Consider the following 16988-nt stretch of genomic DNA (forward strand, 5'->3'; position numbering starts at 1 on the left):
CATTTTGCACGGGCAGCGTGATGGCCACATTTTACTTGCCAGTATAGGTGAGGAGAGCCTGGAGTCCAGCTCCAGAAAATCACATCTTTGTGAGGAGGCGAGGACAGAAGCTGTCATCAGAAACCTGCTTGCTCCTTTTATCACAGCCAGCAGTCGTATACTGACATGGCCCCACCAAATAGGCTCTGATAACTCGCTCAGGGGAAGAGAGGAGGAGAAACATACAGGTTCAGTTTTAGACCCAAACCTGATGGTGATGCATTTGAAAAGCAAGGATGCTCGAAAGTTCAACAGCAGCAGTGTGCAGTGAGTAGTGAGCCCCATGCATAAGGAACTATGATGACTAACCTCTAACCCTACCCCTTAGGCTTTGCAGGATGTCAGAGTCAGCCCCAAACACACCCAATTACAAACAAACACAGATGCCCCAAATTCCACTTTCACTTGAAACAGTTGGCTGACCCCCCTTTCCCCTCTGTTCAGGTTACCTCTACCCACTCACACCCTCCGGCCAACCTTAATCCAATAGAGAGCTTGCTTTAAAGAAGGTTGAACAGGAAGACACTGTGGGTGACTGGTTGACTAAAACACCCCCCCCCCCCCCTTTCATCCCTCCATCATCCTTCATATGTTCAAGCAGGGACACAAGGATGGAGTGTATCTTGACCCACTCGCTATCAGTCCAGGTCCCCTACACTTCCCACCACCTCTGCCAAGAGACAGTTTCTCCCTCATAATTGCTTCTATATTTTTCCATGACCACTTTTCTCAGATGTGTTTCCTAAGTGTGCAACCATAAAATGTGAAATTAATTTTAATTTTAATGTCCATCTTTAATCATAACACCTAACATTATGCATATTTTCCATGATGTAAAGTACCTAAAATACCCAAATAACACTAAAACAAAGGTTCACAGGGGAAATGGTGTATGTAACAAAGTGCAGACTGTTATTGATTAAGACAGTAGAACAAAGAGTCTACAGCCATGATAGCAGCTCTATGAGGCTTTATTTTGTGGTGCACAGTGGTGCTTTGAATGAAATGCTTATCTCAGCATGTTCACAATGACATCAATAGCTCACTGACCTTTTTTTATTTTTATTTTTTAACAAATGCATTTTGGTGGCACACCTTCATCAGAGTGAAGAACTTCCAACTTCCAAAGGATGCTGAATCTCCAAACACAGAATCATAAAAAATAAAAGCACTCAACAAAATGCAAAGCAAAAAAGCAAAAACAAAACATCTCACAGTCAAATTATTCAACCACAGAAATTAGATTGAGGTGAAAGGGAATATTTCAAACCACTTATACAAAGAAATACTGTAGTTGCCTTTCTCTTCCCCCAACCCATAAAAAGAAAGTCACTGACACTGTTGCTGATATAGACGATATTGACGCGTGCATGGGTGCAATTAAACCAGTCCAAACGAAAGTCCAATGTTACTCAAAACTGATTTATTTGTTCTTACCATAGACAACTCAAAACTCAGCACTGCATGTCACGGTCAAAGAAACGTACGCCTCCCAATCAGCAACAACTGTGGCTTGCTCATCCCAATCAAAACCCCCCGTGTAGTGCATTAAGTCACTTCCTTTCTCAACGGAAGTGACGAAAACAAAACCCACCAAGATACACAAAAAATAAACACCAAAATAAAAGCTAAAACTGGCTCCTACAAATACGATGCTGACATCATCTCCTAATACTATATCCATTAAGCTTCTTGTCTTCCATGATGACAGTGTAAACATGTTGATGTTTTTCAGGTGTTCACCATCTTGTCTACTAACAAATTATTAATACAATACAAAGTCCAGCCAACACTGATGGGAACATTTAGGCATTTAGTCATTAATCTAACAACTGAACAAAAAAGAAAAATGTTGATGATGGTTTGAGACGAAAAGTGAAGAGTTCACTGTTCTTACAGTTCATCCTGAGAGACACATGAATTTCCATATCACATCACATGGCAATTCATCTGGTACTTGAAGTATGTCAGGTGATGTCAAAGTAGTGAGCAGACGTCTTAACAGGAGACGTGGGACTTGTTTTCTAAAGAACTAGATAGTTTGCTGTGCTTCTGCTCTTCTGGCAGGATGGCCTGCTCTTATGTGTCTCTAGTGAAGTAAAGATGAAGCTGAAAGGTCAACAGGTAGTCATCATTGTTTTAATGGTCTTTAAAACCCCTGTGCTTCTCAGTCGCTTTTGCAAACTCTCAGTCAGTTTTTTTCCTTTGCTTTTTTCCCTCTCTGTTCAAACCTCTTCTTTTTTTCCTTCTCTGTGTGTGAAGAAACTAAGTTTCTTTCTCTCGTGCTACTTTTATTATCTTGGTTTCCTTTTGTCACTCCATTGCTGACATTCTTTCTCTCGCTTCTGGTGCCAGAGTTTGGCATTTTTGAATGCTCAGCTTCCCAGGAGGCAATATCCGGATTTGGTTTTGTGGTTGCACCATAAAATATCCTGTCCCAAGTGAATATCCCTGTTTATGGTGTTGGTTGCTTCTGCAGCAGAGCATACAGCCCCCAACTCCAGTTCTATTAGTGCCTACATTGTCCCATGAAACATATCTATCATGGAGAAGCAAAAGATGATAATCCACAAAGTTTCTCTTTGTCAACCAGTCTAATCTGTTTCTCTGTTTCTTATCTGTAACTGATATGAATATGAATAGCATTTACTGTCAATTTAACCTATTTGTGGTTAGTAATGCTACCAAACAGAGAGTGAGCCTTCACCTGTGTTTGTTAATGTGGCCCTGTGGAGTTGCATGCAGATAAATCACATGGTTCCTGTGCATCTCTCAGGTAGTCACTGACCCAACAGACAAGGTCGCGTCCGAGAAACAAACAGAGCTGTACTCATCCTCCTAATCGTCAGGAATGTCCTTATTGAGACAAGAAAGAAGCTCATTCACATGGTGCTTAATCAGAGTCATGCTCCTGCACTTAATTTTCGGAGGACACTTGTTGAACAACTGCCTTGTCCTCCTCCAAACGGCTGCAGAGACTCCGTGTCCTACACGCCCCTGCAGAACCACCACAGGACAATGTTGGTTCACAGCATTGCCCATGGCACCACCTCTCCAACACCATATCCATTCAATGCCACTTTAAACTGAGCGTCACCTTGTATTCTGCTCTTGTGTTACTTTGATTATTCTATTTGTTCATGGTTTGGACTTCAAGAACAACACTCAAAGAGAATTTACAGATCTTCCAGCATAAGTTAATCAGTGCTGTGTTGGGGTTGAAACCAAGGGCACATGTTGGCAAACCGATTCAAACATAGACTAGCTTTGAAGGCCAGAGCCTGTAACTGCAGCTCTCCGCAGTTTATAATTATTTACAAACACAGTCACCTTGGAATCACCAAAGTCATTAGTATAAATCCTCCAGGGACCATGGCTAATTATAGTTGTTAAAAGATGTCTAAGGAAATGTAACTACCATAACTTTTAACCTGCATTCATTTACCTATTCATTGGTCATTTGGATGCAACGCAACTACAGTAACTATAAACACAACATTAACACATTTCTATCACTGTATCAGGCTGATTCACTCAACATGTTAGCAAAAATCTGCTAGGAACACATTTAGCATACATAGAGCTAATACTTCATTCAGTTGGAGTTGTGCCCCAAATGTTATGTATAGGTTTCAATTTCCAATATGGCACTCCATAAACTCTTCAGGAAAATACCTGGTTCTTTACAACCTGCCATATTCTCCACTGTGTTCTAGCTACCTGCTACAGTGTATGTCTGTCTGCTTTTTGGTGCTAAGCAGATATTATGGCTTATATGAGCTTGTTGTGCTGAAATCAGCTGAAAACCGTGCTGTGAGAACTGGACCAAAAGAGTAAAGATGGGAGTCGTAAAAACCACCACAGTGACTTGGACGATCCTGAGATGCTCTGTAAAGCTGAGGGAAACTGTTGAGTCAACTGATTATTCTGTCTGTGTGTTCATCAGCACAAGAGTCGCCTTTCATATAAGAAATACTCACTTTAGTCATTGTTTATATAAAAACATTGACAGTCCCTCTAATATATGGCACCTCATTTAACAAAATGACCTAATGCTAGGCCCTGCAAATGATTTCTGTGAATATCAAACACTTTACCGTATAAATAATGTAATTATCACTTGAAAGTGGGCAAGGAAGTTCATCCTTTATTGAACATGGAAACATTAGGTGACTATGTCAGTCATAGGTAGGATGTTGATGACTGAGCATCATTTGCAGCCCAACTTTGCTGATACAAACACGTTGCATATGATGCTGACTTAACTGTGATTTGTGGGTTCAGATGAGATCTGAGTCAGCTGCAGTAGTCATCACTGCATCCAGGAGTCTGTAACAATTATAGTAACAAAGCTTTACAACATATAACTTTAGAATAGGGCCTCTGGCTGCCCTGCAGGCCTCTGCTCTCACTATTGTGCAGAAGGGTATTACTGTAAATCTATGAGCCTTCTTGGCACAAGCCAAGAGGGTGTAGTCTATCTTTAACAATATGACAGTTGGCAAGTGGGCTGACCAAGCATTAAAGACACATGTTGGATAATACACTTGTCTACATACACATTTGCCAAGATTGCTTCCACAAGTCAGCTCCTCAAATGGTGGCGAGAATTTTCTGACATTTCTACAATCCTGGATTTAAAATTAACGTTTTCTTTTATATTTTATAACCAGCCTTGACTCTCTAATCCCACTGACGGCTCGAGTCCCTTTGGTTTAGTAATGAGCCATATTTTACAGACTTCAGCTCCTCTGGGGACTTTGATTTACTCTGAGAATTAGCAGACTTGAAGTAATTTATGGAACTATTTCACTGCATCATAGTAAAGCTATGGAGCGAGCCATTTTCATTCTCTTTATTATAATGCCAGCCATTTCCTGCCAAATTTGCATGAGCCGGGGCAGATTGACAGTAAACAGCTGTGTGAATGTGGGGCTAATGGGTCCACACGCAGGGGTAATATTTCAAGCTGGGATAAGTTGTCACAATTCAGAATAATTTCACAACCGTGTTGCACTGAAGTTTTTCTGAATTTGAAGCTTTCTTCTGTCACTTGTTGAAAACAGTCCAGTTGATGTGCTTGGTATGATGGATTTGGGCTGAATATTGGACTATCAGAGTTAGCTGATTGCAAATATTCTTGAAACTTGATATATAACTGCAAAGGGATTTGTGCAAATTCTGTGCACAGACAAGAATAATTGGGATGTTTTTGTGTGGTTGATCCCAGTCTAAAGATAGTGACTCACATGGCAAACACAAGACATGGCAAGCCCGAGCGCTAAACCTGTAAACTGCGTGGTTCCTGAAATTGGTGGCCTAGACAATTAGAGTGGAGGGGTCCACACAGGGGTGCTGGCAAGAGGCCGATCATGCCGCGTGATTTAGCCTGAAAGGTACTAGCAATGATGGAGGGTCACAGACAAAGGCTCCACTCACCAGTGCTCTTTTGCTTTACGCCTCAAACTCACGCGCATTGCCCTTCGATTGCTTATTGAATTACATCTAATCATTCAATTAGAGTCACATGGAGAAGCAGCATACGTTGGTCTCAGCCGAGCCACTGGATGCTGGATAACGGTCGCTGTGTTGTCGTTCGTGGGAAGTTTCAAAACAAGATGTCTGAAATGTTAGCACTATGACAGGTGTCTCATTCGCTGGCTGCAATTAGTTTTGTTTGACGACAGTTTGGGAAAGCACCAGGATCAGACATATAGGCCTTTTCCTCTACCTACATATCATTGAAACATAAACTTTTGTAGAACGCATCACTGAGGTAGTGCATAGCAACTCCAAATTATTTGGGAAAAAAGTGAAAATACTGCAAAGACGAACATGTTCATGTCATAAAATGCAGATTAGAAGAATCAAACTTTGTCATGAACAGTCTGAATCGATTCCTCCTGGTGAGAGCAGTATGAGTTACTGCAAATTAAATCAACAATAATTCATGTGTTAAATTGTTAAAATGGTTTCATTGATGTTACGGCTCAATATAATGATGTTTTATTTATTTTTGTTATTTTCTTTGTTTGTTAAGAAAACAAAACAAATAATAATAATAAAAAAAAAAACAGTTGTAATTTTCCATAGCACAACTTCACATTCAGATTGCCTGCTTTGTTAAATTTTTGTTAGTTTTGTTTGAGCACAATTATTCTCACTCAAATTATTTAAATTCCACTTCACATTAATACATGTAATTTGAGGAATTTCATATATATAATGTTTAATATAATGTTATAATAATGTTTAAAACATGATGAAGCATGTGAAATTACTTCTGCTGGATTACAGGCAGAATCTGGTTGTACTGTACAGTATATCTGTATTTATTTTCAAAAGGTTAAAATTACAACAAAGTGAATTACTCAGTGTTTGGGAGAAATGTGTGATTTACTGGCACAGTTCTTCATGTATGTCTAAGGCCTTATGCAGGGTCACCTCCAAGGTTTTGACAATCTCTACAAGTTCCATGTGGAGATCTACTGTGGCTACAGCCGGTTGGGTGTTGAGAGGCTGCAGTGAGTGAGGAGGAAATGGGGTCTGGCATGTTGACTCAGGAGTAAATCCCACCGGACTCCTCAAAAGGCTGCTATTAGAGTTTAATCACCCTGTGATGCTGGACACACTCTGAAGCCGAGAGGGATGACTGATGATGAGCAAGCACAAGCAGCACACAAACTTTGGGCATCAACTCATCCAGAAGGTGTAATCAGCGCTGTGGATGGATGAGTGCAATCCAATGATGAGCAAACACAATAAACTATGTAAATGTAATGTTACACTCCTCTCTCCACTTTTCGCGCCTCCTATTTTATTGAAAACTGTCCCTCGCTTGCTTTTGAACAGTTGGTTTGTGAAGCCACTAAATTACTCTTGTAAATGATACTTGAACGGCCCCCGGTGCGTTTTTCATCCCCCCAAGTTATATTTTATTGCCTCGAATTTCTCAAGGCCTTCACGACAGTGTTCTCAATTTCTCAACAAGTGAGACTCTTAGTTTTCATTATGCACAGCTTATTTTTAGACAAAGGGCCCCATTCTGTTGTCCGCAAAAGCAAAATGAGAGCACCAGTGAATTGTTTCAAAGAAATTTGCATAATGCTTAGTGACTTAGTCTCTATTTTAAGCTGAATTTTTTCCAGACATGGCTGGTTGAGCGACCAGAGAAAAGAGAAAAGAACAAGTGTGGAGAGAAATGGACTATCAAAGGAAGAAACTGAGCTTTCATGTTAGGACACTTTGATTGTGTTACAGATTGGTTCCAGGTGAGGGAACTCTGGAGGAGAGGAAATCCAAGGGAAGAGAGAAATCCTTAACCAAGGATGGCATTGCTAGGATTTAAGCATTAGGAGAAGATCTAGACTAGCAGGTGTAGAGAATCGATGAGGCTCAAATTCTGTATTGTGGTGGGTGGTATCACCATGGGGAACTTCAGCAGTTCTGGAAAGTGGCTCTGTTCAATCATAGACAACGGATAATAGATAAAACTTGAACAGCCTCAGATTTTTTTTTACTACCACTTAAGTGAATATTTAAATCCAGGACTTTTATTTCTAGTGGACTGTTTTTACTTCTTCCACAACTGACAAAAGCAGTACAAAGCCTGTAAATGTGTTATTTAAAAACCCTGCCCGGTCAATTTTCTGTCCTGAAGTTCTTCACAATCTGTCCAACTGTGGTCCACCATCCTGCCAGTGTTGCCTGCCTGCGCTGGCTCTCTGCAATGATTGGAAGCAGGCATTGCGTGGGAAGTCCAATTAGAGACGGAAATTGCACCCAGCTCGGCGCTGTGCAGCCAAGGTTTGCCGCATGGCCACTTACCTGCACATCTGCACTGATTTTTTAAAAGCAGTAGCCACCTTTTTCCACCACCTTAATTGGACTTTCCATCGCTGATTGCTTGAAAGAGAAATACACTGCCACGGTCTGCTTCCTGGTAACGGTCTGGCTTTTCACTGATGTCTGATGAGAAGGAGGTGGGAGTCAGGTTTAGATTTATACCAGGAGGTCCTTTTTTATGCTCATCTAAACAGAGCAGGTCTAAACTTATGAGGTCCCCATGACGTGTGGGGCAAGAGGTCACCCACTGTCACTGGAATAATGTGTCTAGATAATATATGACACACCCAGTGGTGTTGTGCTTTAATGAGAAAATGGAGATAGTTTGGCTGAATGAAAAGAAACCACTGAAATCAATCAACTAAATTGTTAATAATTTTGAAACTGAAATTGTTCACATGTAGAAGAGAATAAATCACAAACATTATATAAGATTCTCAGTTATGAAAACCATTTTTCTACTTTTCAGGGGGAGGATATCTATTTATAACATTTAGTTATTTCTTCTTGGAGCAAAGACTAAAGTTCACCTCTGACATATAATACCATATCCACTCACTCATGGTCTCACTGAATCCTCAAGAATGTTTTCATGTGTCACTTCGGTTCATTTTCTCCACCATTCAGCCATGAAAGTACGACAGGTGGTTTCGGAGTTATGAAGCACATGATTTCCACGATTGTACTTTCTAATCCATTTTCTGTGGTCTTGACATTATTATTCTACAATATTGAAGTTTCCCTCTGTCAGTCTAAAGAGAGAGAACGGTACACCTATAACACCACTCCCATCCCATCAACGCAGAGACTTCTCCCCAACATGTTTGATGTAGGTTGTGGTACAGTGCCTCTGGGTCAATGTGTAGTTGGTTCATCAGAAGCCAGTAACACTGCTCAACATATGGGTATCATTTCAGGGGGAAAAATGACTTATGGCGAGAGAAACATATGTAAAAAAAAAAAAAAAAACATACGCTAGAGCAGCTAAAAACAGGTTTACGGCAGTTGCATTACATATCTTTCCAGATGCGAAGAACTGACTCGATGATATCCTTAAAAATAATAATAGGATTTCATAATCAAGTCCCTGCTAATACATTACGTGGAGTGTTCAAGTTTGGGAAAAAAGAAAAATATGTAATGTGAATAGAAACAAGGATGGGGACAAATGGATAAAACAAAGAAACTAAAGAGGAAAAAAAGATTGTTTTTTTTTTTAATGCTCTGTGCCACTTTATGTCTGTGTTCAGGCAAACTGCTTTGACACTGGTGTAATGTAACATTAGTACATTTAGTAAGTGCTGTCCAGATAGTAGCACTTCATTGTCACACCTGTGCTGTAAATAACCTGTAAGCTTAGCTGGGCCAAAGACTGACACAGGAAAAGAGCTGTCCAAATCTGGCTCTGGTAGATTTATATTTAACATCTTCTCATCTAACTCTCAGTAGACAACTTTACTTAATAAAGCCACTTCCAGTTTTTGCTACTTAATACTCCCACTTACTCAGGGGAAAATCTGTACTTTATCTGATAGCTATGGTTACTTTGCAAATTAAAATTTTACATGTAAGACTAATGATCATTTGATCAAATGTGGTACATTTTCATAGATAAAACTACCAAACAGCATGTATACTTCAGCTTGTCTTTTTTTACCAAATACAGAATTACATGTAGCCTACTGCTTGGGAATATTAATTAACCTTTAGCTAGAGTGTTTTTATTTTGGTTCTTTTGATTTTAAAATTGTAGCCTAATATTGCTATTTTTATTACAGTAAGGATCTAAATACAGCCTGTCCAGGATGTACCCTGCCCTTGCCTAATGTCAGCTGGGACTGACTCCTGCTCCCGCCACTGCCAACATATATGGACAAACGTTGTGGATGGATGGATCTGAGTACTTCTTCCACCACTGTGTTCTTATCCCTCAGCATCCCTGCTTGACATAAAGACCTGCAGGTATTCAAGCTAAAGCAATAAACATCATAATAATCACAAAATCCATCACGTGGCACATCTGGACACATGGTCGTCTGAGAGGATGATGAAAAGGAGGAAAGCTTGAAAGACTAAAATACCAAAAAGAAGAGGAAAAAAACATTGTGAGAGCAGAATACAGACTGTAAAGGTAGAACAAAAAATAGGTGATGTAGAAAGAGAGAAAATATAAGGTGGTAGAAGAATGGAGGTGAAGGCAGCTCGGTCCTGGAGTTTTTCTGGGGCCCCTGAGATCTTCTACCTAATAAATCCTCAGCACATATTTAATCCAGTCAGAGGGACATGCTCGGCAAGAGTTAAAGGATGCACGCTTATTACTCACCTATCCACCTCTGAGTGTGCTGCCGTACCCCAAACCCCCACCTCCCAAAACTTTACTCCCACTGCCTGTCCTCCATCCAGACTGCAGGCGCTACGGGCTATCAGAGAATCGAAGCAGGAATGTGACTCCTGACAGACACATCTCTCAGGACCACAGACTGAATATGTTCCCAATTAGCTGCATCTGATAAAGTGTGAGTGCAAGTGAAACCCAAGGCGGGCATGATCAATAGCACTTGACTCATTTTGTCAGATGGGTTTGACATTGACAGGCCGCACCATGATTAATCGCAGTGGTGCCGCAGATAATTGTCCGACCACATCTTCCTTTGTAGGTGTCGCTGAACTCTCGCTGTCATGTCTGTACAGCTTTGAATATGGTTCGTCACTTTCAGTTCGGTTATAATTAATCTTTTCTTAAACTGGCATCTGTACAAAAACCCATTTTCCCTTCATCTGCCTGTCAGTTATTTCACACATGCACACAAAAACAGGCACACGCACACGCACAATCGCAGCCTTTTTTCTCATGTGGTACCCCAAGATGCCGCTACCTGGACGAGAACTGCCATCTGCTGTTCATACTGCACGCTGCATCAGAGTGAGGTCGCTGTGCGGTGGTTGTTTCAGTGGGGCGAGCTGTTTGATAAAAACAAGCTGCAGCCCACTGCGGTTTCATCCTCAGAAAGTCTTCTTGGTTTCCATGCACACAGCTGGATGTTTTTACCCGTTCGGGACTGCTGTGACATGGGCACTGGAGATGAAACAGGCCTCCCTCGACACACAAACACAGCACTACACTCCCGGCCTTGTGTACAGCTGGTAGGGATGACACAAGAGGCACAGGGCTTTATTGAGTCCTTCTGAGGCTGCTGTGGAAGTCAGGGCAGTGCTCTGGTAAAGCTCAGCCTGTGAGGCAAAAGAGGAGAGCCGGCCGATGGAACACAGGCCGCTTGGCCGATGCTGAGGGTCTCCGTAGGCCGGTTGTGCTGTATGTGAATGTCGTGAGATGAGACCTGGCCTCCTCTCAGCTCCTGTCCCATTAAACTCAGTGAACTCTCTATAGCAAGGGAGCAGCAGCTAAAGAGGAAAAAACACCTTCCTCCAACCCTGAAGTTCTGTAAGGGTCCACGAGACCCTGCACCATCTCTAATGGGTTAAAAAATATATTGTCAGCTTGATTCCTCATGACTTAATTTGATCGTATGAGACTTGCTGCACATGATTACTATCATGATTTTGGCAATAAACACGATTTTGGACTTATGACACGTTTCAGACGTTTTTCAGAATTTATTCATTACCACAAGTACCACAACTATGAACAAGTGTCCACGGACGTGCTAGTGGCTCTGTGAGGCTGTAGCCAGACACAGTGGTGTTTTGAGCTAAATGCTAACACAAGACAGTTTAGCTGCATGTTATGCTAACATTTGCTTAGCATTCAGTAAACATCAAATACAATGCCAGCTGATGGGAAAATGAGTAGCTGTAGTAGTTCAACGTGATGATGGTGCAAAGCGTAGCCTACAGTTAAGAGAGCAGCAAAGTTATTACAATCCATCCCAAAGGGACTGTACCAGGTTTCAGAGCAGTCTATGTATATCATCATGAAAGACATCAAACTCGGGGTCATTAGGATTCATCAATAATTATTGAGATATTTCAGCCATCAGTGGATTAACTGACCAGCAGACCGGCAATGGCATCCCTTGATCTGTGCCACTAATTTTGCTAAGTAGACTTCAAAACAAGTTAATCTGGACATATGTCATTGTAGTTTTAGAGCTACAACTGATATTTTAGGTAATTGACCTCAAATATAAAGTCACTACATACAGTTACATGTCCGTTTGTTTGTAAGCAACTTCTGTATTTGGTTGTGTGCAACCAGAGACGTTCTATATTGCAACCCATATACACTAATTTTGGGTCATTCGGGGTTGTTTCCAGTTGGAAGAAAAGAAGAGAATGAAATGTTTGATTCTGCAATTGCCAATACCTCTTTTACACACACCGCTTTGAGGTTTGTACGACTCCAAGCAATGTCAACAAAACACAATAGGGTTAACTGTCACCATGAGCAGCTGCCAAATCCCATTCGTTGATGTAGTTGACATGCTATTTATCCAACATATATTATGCCTGTTGTTCAATATGGAGTTGATTTGTTGTTTAGACCACCACGTAGTAGATTTTTTTTCTATGCAGTCATTCTTCAGGCATTGCTCAATACCACACTGATGATTCTTCAGTCTGAAGACCTCCAAATGAGTACAGGCCCACTATCCCCCTGTGTGCCTATATAATGTATTCCCATCTCTATTGTGGGAAAACAGTTTCAGCAGTTCTTTCAGCAAGAACTGGGTTTTTAACTCTGTCTGTTCCTTCATTCCTCCCCATCAGAGCCAGCTAAAGACATCGTCCCACTGCTTCTGTGCTATACCTCCTCCTTCGACCCTCTTCTCTCTGTCTCATCTGTCTTTGTAGCCAGTTGTTTCCTGATTACATCTTTCAACCCAACAGGCCAGTTGAGGCTTCTTCTCTCATCTGCTAATTGTTTTCATGCAGCTTCCTTCCTAACCTTGCAGGCAAGAACAGTTCATGGATTCAACTACCAATGAAGAGATATAGTAGGAGGTTGTGAATGGTGCGGGAGGAGCACACTGCCATTGATATGGTGAAAATATCATGATTTCATTAACATCAGTTTCCTTCTCCAGGATTCATACCCTTGTGTTGCTCTGCTAGAGTAAGTGGCTTATCCAACCACCTCTCATGTTTGTTATGTGACCTGGCTGAAGACCTGATACCTGACTGAGCTCTTATCCAACCCAAATTTATAGATCTTCTAGTGACCTCTTGTGGCTATAACAGAACATGAGCCACATTTATCAAGCTGCTAAAAGCCTCAAATCCTTAAATTTACTCATAAGCTCAAGAGTAAAAGCTGTTCATCAAAACATTTTTGACAGCCCCTTAAACTGACAGTGTGCACATCCACTGTTCTTTAGACTAGCTGAAGCATTGTATAAAATTCAACCTTGCTTTAGCCCTGTTTTGAACATTTGAATTAATGTTTGACCCCATTTTTACTTTTGCCTCTATCAAGAGCTTAACAACACAATTAAAGCCTGCAGTGCTTTGTTGGAGGAATGTATTATGCATGCTGACATATTTGAACATAATTACTGTTGTCATCCAGTATGAACACACAACATTGTTAAGTGTTTAGTATAGAATTAGGATAAAGCTTTCAGTACTACTAATTAACACATCCACCCTCCCAAATTATATTTCAAGATTTTCTTAACAGCCCTCGATGTAAATATTCATTTCATTTCTTTGTTACTCTCAAGAAGAAACCCACACGAAAAATGATCAGTGTTTTTCTAAATTGTAATTCATTTAATAAACTGACAAGTCAATATCTAAAAAAGTCTTACTTGCATGTCCAGAGAGTTGTTACAATTACAAAAAAAGACACTGACAACATCTCCAAAGTCAATAAAATTAGTATTGCATTGGTTCCCTCGATCTCAAGAGGGCGACACCAGTTCAACCTGGCAATACAGTACAATCATTCTGATCAGGACTTTTTAAAATGGACATTTTGTTCCATTTATTGCGTGAAAATCTAGTAACACCTTATTTAACAGGTCTATAATTTCTTAGTGAAGTGTCACTGATTTTCTTTGCATGTTTCCTGGCGAAAACTCTGTAGTTTTGTACAATATAGAAAATAGAGATGAAGAAGGTTAGCTGAACATACAATTCAAAGCAAACAATTCAATAGAAGTAAGCTTCCTAATGCATTCATATTGGGTTTAAATGGAGTAGTTCCTTTAACAACGTTCATATTATATCAATAATTAAAATCAAATTAATTAATTCTAAGAAAATCATTGATCCATAAAATAGAATGTTACAGAAATTCTTATTAAATGTTTCTGGCAAGACCGAGGTGATGTAACATGTTGACGACAAGAAACTTCACAAAGATTTTGTTTTTGTTCATTTGCTAAAACTCTTCAATTCCAGCATGTATAACAAACTATTATTGCATTTTTACATTTTTTTTTTTTTGCATTTAAGCTTTAGAAGACAAACTGGTATTGCTGGTGCAGTCTTCATTCGTCTCCAGCAGGGGGCAGTGGAGAAACGTAGCATCTCTTTTCTGTGTTATAATGATTCCGTATGAATGTCAGATGCATGATAAAGCCTGCGCAGGCCACAAAAAGTTCATTCATCAGTGGTTCATTCCCTTTAAAGCCAGTGGGAGAAGGCAAAGTATTGTCTTGCGTCACAAATTCTCCCTAGACCATGTTGTTGTTGAGTTTGGTCCACTCAAAGATGTCCTGCTCGCACACAATGTCCGAGTTGATGAGCAGGTAGCGGTCACCCACACAAAAGTGCTTCTGGCAGGCAGCACACTTGAAGCACTCCAGATGGTAAACCTTGTCCCGCACACGCATCGTCATCTCAAACGCTCGAATCCTCTTCTCACAGGAAGCGCAGAGACCATCCTGACCAAAGAGCCTGAGTGAATGAGCAGAGTTTGCCGAGTTACAGAGGGGAATATGAAAACATTCACTTAACCTTAATAACAAGAATCTGTGACCATTTCCATTCTGGGAATGTGTGGGTCTGAAATTCAGTCAAATTGGGATCTTGTCCTGTCCCCAAATGGTTACTGTAATTTGCCTTGACTAAAACTAAATGTGTTCCCCAAATCAAATGGCATCACTTGTTCTCCTGAACCTCCACTACTCATCTGCCCCTACACTTTCATACCTACTCTAAACTCCGCCATAGTTTTACAATAAACAGGAGTAAAAGATGCATTTGTTTGACTATTTTCATGTGCAGATGTAGCCTATGCACACGTGGAGCTCTGGTATGCTTTTTTTAACAGTAGGACACTGTTGTTTTGGTGTGACTCATAATCAACTACAGTGCCCATGTTTGTCATTCTGAGGTCACTGTGTGCAACAATGTGGATCACTGATGTGTTTCAGTAGTAAGCAAATGACACCTCACTGCACATTGAAACACCACCACACCAACCTGAGGTAGTCTCTCCGGCATAACTTTCGCCCCAGCTTGTAGTAGAGGCGGCGGCCCACCTCCCCCAGCCGACAGCCGCACAGGTCGCAGCTCAGACAGTCTTCATGCCAGTACTGCTCTATGGCCTTTAGGAAGAACCTGTCGCCGATGCTCTGCTGACAGCCACCACATGTCAGCAGAGACGGTGGCATCTGGAGGACCTCATCCACAGGCTCCCTAAAGAGAAAAGAATAACTGGTTCGAAAAATCAAGTATTTCAGGGCTGCAACAAATTATTTTTTGTCAATTCTTCAATTCATACAACCAGTCCAAAAGATCCAAAAGATACCATAAAATGGTGGAAAATATATAGCACAGTTGGTTTCCTAAAGCCCAGTGTGCTGTCATCATGTTGTTTAAAACTTAAACAGTTAATCTGTTGTTACATTTGCCAATTCACTTTCTGTAAACAAATCAACTGACTGACTTATTTTTTCAGTGCTGTGTTTATACCCTCTCATATAGAATTCATATGTTGAGATCATAAATAAAAGCATGCAGCCTAATTTCTCAGATGGCTTCTCAAATTGCTTTATTTTATATTTCCTATTTCTTGTATTTGTCTACTTATGCTAATTATTTTTATATTTTATGGAGGACATGGTATTATTATATGTTATATTATGAAACGCTCTTGGTTAATAATTTTCTTTGGTTAAGTTGTCCATCTAAAGTTACTTGCACAGTTGCGATTTAATCTTTGTCCAGTAGAGGGGGCCACCACTGCATATTGGTGGAGAATCCACAACGCAGTAAGGATTACTTGAATAAAAAAAGGTGTCTTATAGGCTACACATTATATGTAAATCCTACAACGTTATAGCCACAATAAACTCTAAAATAAGACTCACAAAGGACAGTTTACCTTCAGGTCGCCTCTCTTACTCTGTCTGACTTCATGCAAGCTTTGTGTTCTCCCTTTTACAACCTAGCCTACTCTAGGACATGAAGTTGAATATCTTTTCCTACTTGCAGTAGGTGACTCCCGACCTCAAGTTATAACAGGCGTTGATACATAGCTATTAATCAATTGTATCACATCAATAATGTTGAGATCTTGTATGTTTCATTTTATCCCACAACAACGCGTTATTTCAATACACCTTAAGTAGGCTATACTTACTCATTGGCTTCCAGTGTCTTCCTCTCTATAGTGGATGCCATCTCTAAAATATGATATCCAGGCTGATCCAGGTTAAGGCTCGCACCCCGCAGCCAGTTCAGCGGCTACCTGTGAAGCTGCCTGCAGGCGGACGTACTGAAGCCAAGGGGCGCCGCACCTGCTCCCTCAGCCCCTCCACACGCCGGTTCCACCCCGGTTTGGGCTTTCAGTGTGTGTTGTATTACCAGACAGTCGCGCTCAGCCGAAATGGCCGCAAGACAAGAAAAATTCGCTCTGAGCAGCTAAACGATGATGGAGGACACTGTCATCATTTCCTGAGGCAGTAACCCGAGGTGACACTTCATGCCTGTCAAGTGTATTTTATCCTCCTACGGAATCTCAGGACTGTCCGCGCGACAGGAAAATCAAACCATCGTCAGTCCGATCAGAAGGTCACTCGCGTGGACATGCGTGTCCGCGCGTCCTGGGGAAGTGAGCGGGCTGCAGACGCGCTCCTCCGCATGAAGCCGCGGTCACCGTTATTGTACAGCAGCATCGTGTTTAAATACGTCGA

The 16988-nt window shown here is 40.9% G+C and overlaps 1 protein-coding gene across 1 annotated transcript; it reads right to left on the minus strand.

Annotated features, from left to right (window-relative positions):
* Positions 1–13647: 13647 nt before the first annotated feature.
* Positions 13648–16988, minus strand: lmo2 (LIM domain only 2 (rhombotin-like 1)). Its single transcript, XM_083973594.1, has 3 exons — positions 16436–16988; positions 15274–15489; positions 13648–14745 (listed from the first exon to the last, which is right to left on the minus strand). The coding sequence occupies exons 1-3, from the start codon at positions 16474–16476 to the stop codon at positions 14523–14525; spliced, it is 480 nt and encodes a 159-aa protein (XP_083829720.1). The 5' UTR covers positions 16477–16988; the 3' UTR covers positions 13648–14522.

This window comes from Trachurus trachurus, assembly GCF_905171665.1.
Source record: "Trachurus trachurus genome assembly, chromosome: 6".
In the NCBI taxonomy this organism is placed as follows: Eukaryota; Metazoa; Chordata; class Actinopteri; order Carangiformes; family Carangidae; genus Trachurus; species Trachurus trachurus.